The sequence below is a fragment of the Antennarius striatus genome, chromosome 1 (genome assembly GCF_040054535.1).
Source record: "Antennarius striatus isolate MH-2024 chromosome 1, ASM4005453v1, whole genome shotgun sequence".
Taxonomy (NCBI): Eukaryota; Metazoa; Chordata; class Actinopteri; order Lophiiformes; family Antennariidae; genus Antennarius; species Antennarius striatus.
The window spans coordinates 27,265,286-27,271,390 of record NC_090776.1 but is presented as its reverse complement, the minus strand read 5'-3'; the positions used below and the strand labels follow the sequence as shown (position 1 = coordinate 27,271,390).

Here is a 6,105-nt window from a genome sequence, read left to right as displayed (position 1 = left end):
AACAACAACAACAACAACGAAAAGGAAGGTTGTTTTTTGTTTTTTTTTTATAAAAATGTATTCTTATAAAAAACGTCGTGAATGGCAAATACAGAAGAAGCTCACATTTGAACACACTGACAAAACGCTTCAGGTCCACTCTTGACAAAGGGGGGATCCACATCCGACAGGCTTTTCTCTGTTACATCAGGCAAAATGACACAAAGCCACAATAAAACTCAACATGGAACAAAATACTTTAAAGAGATACAAATTCAACCAATGTGCACATTAAACAATTAAGAAAAAAAAAATACTGAGCAAAAATAATAAATACACAGACAAATAAATTGCTTTGCTACATTACACGATTGCCGTTTTTTTTTTTTTTTTTAATTTGACCAATGCTCTTCCTTTGCATCTAGAATGTTTGCATAAAGTCTTTCCATCCATGAAAACAAAGTTGTGCAAAATGATAGCCACGTCCACAGTTTGACAGCTCTCACTGCTGAAGCACCAGGTAGCTCCCATCTCTTATGCTGCTGCTTCGACTGCCGTTGAACCACTGAGTCCTTTAGTGCATAATACATGTTTTATTATTTATTGTCGTATAGATCCCAGCGATCTGGCTGAGAAAGGAACACAGGAAGGGATTAAAATGTGCTCCCAAAATAATAAGGTTAATAAAGTAAAAAAAAAAAAAAAGTTTTGTATTGCCTGTAATATAAATTAGTATTTTTGTTTTGTTTTGATGTTAATATCAGTCACTACATTTGCATTCAATAAAAACAAAATTCATGCTTTATGTTTAACAAAATGTGAGTGAATGAGTGTCAAATGTGTGTGTGTGCGTGTGTGTGTGCATGTGTGTGTGTGTCATGACTACACTGGTCTCTTCTGGTTCAGTGCAGACTCTCACCTGATTCATCTCTTCATTACGGGTCTGAATGCAGTGACCTTGTCATCCTGCATGGTCCCAGAGGCTTCACGGAGGTCAGATGACTGTGTGCCTGCTTTGCCATCAGAGAATCCTGAACACCCAGAGAAATGCACATCTAAGAAACTTTCCTCAGATACAAGTTGACATGAAGTGTCTCACCACTTTTTTACCATAATATTTAACTTAAGACAAACCTCTACATTTGTGAGATTAAAACTGATTTTACCCCTACCTAAAACTGATTTTAACATAAGATGTCATACCTTCAATAGTGGAGAACTGAAACGTGTCTGGGAGTGCAGAATAGGATGAACAATGCAGTTGAAGGTCCTTTTGACTGTAGCTGCCAGCGCCGTAGACCTTCGAATTCAATGATGTGCCCTCAGGGAAGGGGCTCTCAGTATTGGTAACACTGACAGATTCAACGAGGCCTCTCATGCCCCCACACTGTCCAGTTGAAGTCCCGGTGAGCCTGGTGCTCTGGAGCCGGCAGTCTCCACTTGAGGTACCTGTCCTCAGCTCCAAGCCATGCTGCTGAGAGCTCATTATGACTCCAGACGCTGCTGTACGAGCCAGAGACCAAATCCGAGGCTTATCTGATGTGTCAAAGTGCGACAGGGTCGGCGTACCTGTGAGGCCGATTGACGAGGGTGCCTTGGACACTACAGGATCCAGAAAGTTGGATGGAAGTGGAGGGAGGGTAGTGACATTTTTGATAGTGCAGGGGAGAGCATGGAAGCTGTTAGTTAAATTCAGGTTCAGGTCAGAAGTACAGTCTCTCTTTTGAGGGACGATCGACACAGCCATGGCTCTCTGGAGGTCCTGCTCACCTACAGCTACCTTTTCACAGTCACTGTCCAGCTTGTCACAGTCATCCTCATCCATATCCTCCAGATCACTGAGATGCAAATCCTTTTCCTCCTTGTAATCACTAGAATCTGCATGGAAAAACACATTTTTAGTAAAAAGTTGTTTGCTTTATATATATATAGAGAGAGACAATTTGCTCAGAAAACTTTTCAATGTAATTTCTTACTGTAAATTGTTACTGTTTAGTCAATGTGATCGGAAACTATATTTCTATTTTTTTATTAATAACTAACAAGTTAGTAGTTTAAGTTTGTAACACAAAACAAGATGATTACCTTTGGTGACACAGTCCTGTACACTCTTGTTAAGCTCATCCTTCCTGTCATCACTGGCCTTATTCTTTGGTGACCAGGTCATCTTGTTTTCCTTCTTTAGCCTCCTCCGGGCATTGGCAAACCAGGTGGACACTTGGGTAAGAGTCATTTTGGTTATGATGGCCAACATGATCTTCTCTCCCTTGGTGGGGTAGGGGTTCTTGCGGTGCTCATACAACCATGTTTTTAGTGTGCTGGTGGTTTCACGAGTTGCGTTCTTCCTCCTAGCCGTGCCATTAAAATCTACTGTCCCATATCTTGACATGGATACATACGTGTGCACAAAAAAGAATGGCCATTAGTGCAGTGAAGTGTACTCTACACACTCAGGCATTCTTCTAGCCTTGCTGCTAGAAGTACAGTAAATGCAGCTTAACTCCTTGCAGGTTGCAGTGTGGGGTTACATTCAGACTTTCAATCTAAATGCAGAATATTCTGTCTGTGGATGGATGTTTTCAACAATCAGTGGTAAAAGGAATTTAGAAGATGTGTTAATTGCTCATGTTACTTAAAGTTGACAAGTATAAACATGGAATTTACCTGTCATATTGATACTGTCCCAGCGAGTGGTCATAGGGATAGTACGCAGCAGTCTGAGTGATGCCAGAGTGTAAAGTGCCTGTACTGTCCTTAATGTCATACTGTGGATTCTGTAAGACAGTGATGTTGTTAGAGGTTTACAACTTTTAGCCTTACAAATACATCATACAAATACATTTTTTCCCCACTTTCAGCTAAAAACAAATCTGTCCAAGCAGGGGTGATTTCAGCTAGAGTAGTCAAACACAAAATCTAAATACTAAAAAAATATTTTCACAAGTTTAAATTATGTGATCTTCGCATTCTTTCTTTTTATCATAGTATGGGTTTTTAAAAAAAATCTGTTTTCATGTTTAATATACATATTTTGCCTGCACAGTAAAATGTGCTTAAATTCAGGTGATTGAAGAAATGATTAAAAATAAGTTTCAACCTATCAATTCATCTTTTAAAAAATAAAAGTAATCTTGCACATTTCTATTTTAACCATTTAATCAACTTGAACAAACACCAAACACCAATAAAAAAAACCCCTCCACCCCCACCCACCCCAAAAAAGTGACAGTAACTTATTTGGAGCATATGATACCTGCATGACGTTAAATTAAGCGGCTTGTCGAGATGCAATGTTTTAGGTAGATTGATGAACAAAACCTGGTTGATCGATCAGTATATGAGCCCCCCCACCCCCCACCCCCCACCGCTTTAGCGATGAGGATGAACCCACCAGAGTGGAGTAGATAGCGGACGGGTCTGTGCTGTAAGGGAAGTAGTTGGCGTAGTTCTGGCTGGCGGCGGCGGCTGCAGCGTACGGAGAGCTGTACACCCCCAGCGCTGCGTTCAGCTCCGTCCGGCTGCTCGCCAGGAGCCGATTCTCGTATGACGGGCAGCAGAAGGAGGCAGCGGCGGTCTGGGAGCCGCCTGTCCCGTCAGAGACCGACCTGGAAATCGAATCGCAGCAAGTCGTACTGGGGTTTGCCGACACGAAAAACTGCATGAAGAGAATCGTGAATAGAGATTTGTCATTTGATGTTTCAAGGCTTATTTGGATGTGTGTGATTGCTCTACAGAGACGCACCGGGGGGAAAAAAAACAACAACAACAACAAACAAACAAACAAACAAACAAAAAACATCTGAATTAAGTTGCGCACTTCAGCATTGGGTCCAAAAATCTTAAAACAACAAAAATGTGAGCTGGTTTCGTTTGTCTGCATTTGTTCACATCTGCGAAGGTTGTCCTGAGTCAGGTGTCATTATCCTAACTTTTAAACAGAATTAATTCAAGGTAAGTCACTTTTCAGTGAATTCGGAACCAGCTGACATCATAAATAAATAAAAAAAAAGAACAATTTGAATACTGCAGTCAATGCAACTGGTAAGTTTGGGGGTTATTTCCTCCCCTTTTGACATTAACATGAACAGGGATGTAAAAGTCTTCTAGTTTAGTTCTTCAGTATGAAAAGATGAACTTTAACTTCGTTAAGAAAAAAAAAAAGATAAAGTAACATTGCTGTCCAGTAAATTCTATCCTATTTCAAGATTAGAATATTTCAGTTTTATATTTGTGTATTATCTTCCGAACGACAGAACGTTCAAAAATGTGATGGAGATAGAAGTTGGTGACAACTTTTCAATAAGAGTAACCTCACCGTCTGTCCTCTCATTGACTTAAACTTCCTCGAACTTGTCATTAGTCGCACTATTAGTTTATTTAAATGTGAATCAATCACGTAATTGAGTTGTAAAACTGCTCAAATTAAATCGGACAACTCGTTTAAACATCCTCAACAGTCCCGGTAATATAAATAGAAAGTTTGTGAATGCGGGAAGTGTGCGCAGCGCAGGAGCTCAGTCGCACCTCGGTGACATTCAATGTTATTGTCATCAGAAAACACACGTCAGTTCATTCATAATTCAGTGTAATTGCATACGTGTGCGTGTTTATCGATTCTCTGTTCAACAACTAAAGCACAAAATAAAAATAGCTGCCAGCGCTGTTAAACCAGTCCCTTCATTCATGGATGCTTCTCCAAAAAACCTGACGATATAAAACATAAAGTATGCAAATACTGCTAAATTGTATGCGTGTTTGGCGCGCATGTAAGTGTGTGTGTGTGTGTGCGATTGTGTGTGTGTGTGTGCGATTGTGTGTTCATATAATTTAGGAGAAATAAAAATTAAAAGAACCTTACCTGTGAAGTTGCATTGTAAGGGTATCCAAATTGTGAGAAAGACATAGCTGCTTCTTTTGTTACCATCAGCAATATTCTTCACCCTTGATCGATTGCAACCCAATTCTACTTCAAATCCACCGTCTCACACACATTTCCACGCGCGGCCTTTCGCTCAATAATAGATGACTTCACTCATAGGAGGGAGATTTTAGGCTGGTACCAGCTGCAGATTGTTTTATATGAATGAATAATGCCTCCAAGGACCCGTTAAGAAATGAAATTAAGCGTCATTAAGTGTAAAAAAAAAAATGTGTTAGCTGATGGAGGCTTAAAGGATAACGTAAGACTTGCAAGATATGGACTCTGCTTGTGCTATTATTTGTGGCTCTATAGTTCTTTAGCATTCATCCATGCAAGGTAGCGTGACGTCACTGTAATCCCAGAACGGCAGTGTACCAAGGATAGAGTAATGTCTTTGCCAATCACATCCAATGCAGGGTTTTCTTAAGGTGCACTGTACACAGTGTTGTCCTGGTTTTGTAATCTCTTTTTTTTTTTTTTTTTTTTTTTAATTTTACCGATTTGCGGAGATAATGTCGCGGAAAATGTCATTATTGTTCGTGATTGTTGGACTGTATCATGGCAACGCGTGGAAACCCTCTGCAAAGTTAAATCAGTCATGGGTGAACATCATTTTGACAGTTTGCTTAGTTTTTTTTTTTTCTTTTTTTTTTTCTGTACGCATTCCTAAACAGATTATTTTGTTCTCTCAAATATTTAAACTACAAAGTTTTCCCAATATGTGATGTTCAGAACTACAATTCTGTAAACTTATCATATTTTCAATATATTAATATTAAAGCTTTTTTTTTTTTTCTCATAAGACTTTTTTTTTTTTTTTTTTAATGCTGATTATTTTTTCGACCTCTCATCGACTCCTCTCCGGCCAGAGGTCCATGCCGGAGTTAACGACTATTATGTTTCTATCTTTCTCTATTATAAAGAGGAGTCCCAACCGGAACGTTGCGTGTGTGTGTGTGTGTATGTGTGTGAGTGTGCGTGCATGTGAGTGCGTGTGTGTGTTTGTGTGTGTGGGTGGGGTGGGCAGTGGGGGGTGGGGTGGGGGTGTTGGCAGGTCAATAGACTCGTGATTGATGCGCGCCTGGAGACCTACGTGACCGTTACGCGTAATGCGTAATTGTATCAATTAACAAATGGATACATGCCCTTGTTTAACCAACGAGTAACAGAGTGAAAATATGCCTTAGAGGTGAAATTCGAAGATC

At 39.9% G+C, this 6,105-nt stretch overlaps 1 protein-coding gene across 1 annotated transcript; it reads right to left on the bottom strand.

Moving 5' to 3' along the window:
* Nucleotides 1-242: 242 nt before the first annotated feature.
* Nucleotides 243-5,874, bottom strand: irx6a (iroquois homeobox 6a). Its single transcript, XM_068303959.1, has 7 exons — nt 4,838-5,874; nt 3,371-3,634; nt 2,644-2,753; nt 2,065-2,360; nt 1,183-1,857; nt 899-1,010; nt 243-608 (listed from the first exon to the last, which is right to left on the bottom strand). Exons 1-6 carry the CDS (start codon nt 4,901-4,903, stop codon nt 904-906), a joined length of 1,518 nt encoding a protein of 505 aa, XP_068160060.1. The 5' UTR covers nt 4,904-5,874; the 3' UTR covers nt 243-608; nt 899-903.
* Nucleotides 5,875-6,105: the final 231 nt, after the last annotated feature.

Bases quoted from the DNA above. Each gene is read 5' to 3' on its own strand.
- irx6a (XM_068303959.1), bottom strand. From the start codon at position 4,903: ATGGTAACAAAAGAAGCAGCTATGTCTTTCTCACAATTTGGATACCCT. The intron at 2,754-3,370 runs GTGGGTTCATCC...ACTGTCTTACAG, and splicing joins CCGCTATCTACTCCACTCTG to AATCCACAGTATGACATTAA. The intron at 2,361-2,643 runs GTAAATTCCATG...ATCCATGTCAAG, and splicing joins GGACAGTATCAATATGACAG to ATATGGGACAGTAGATTTTA.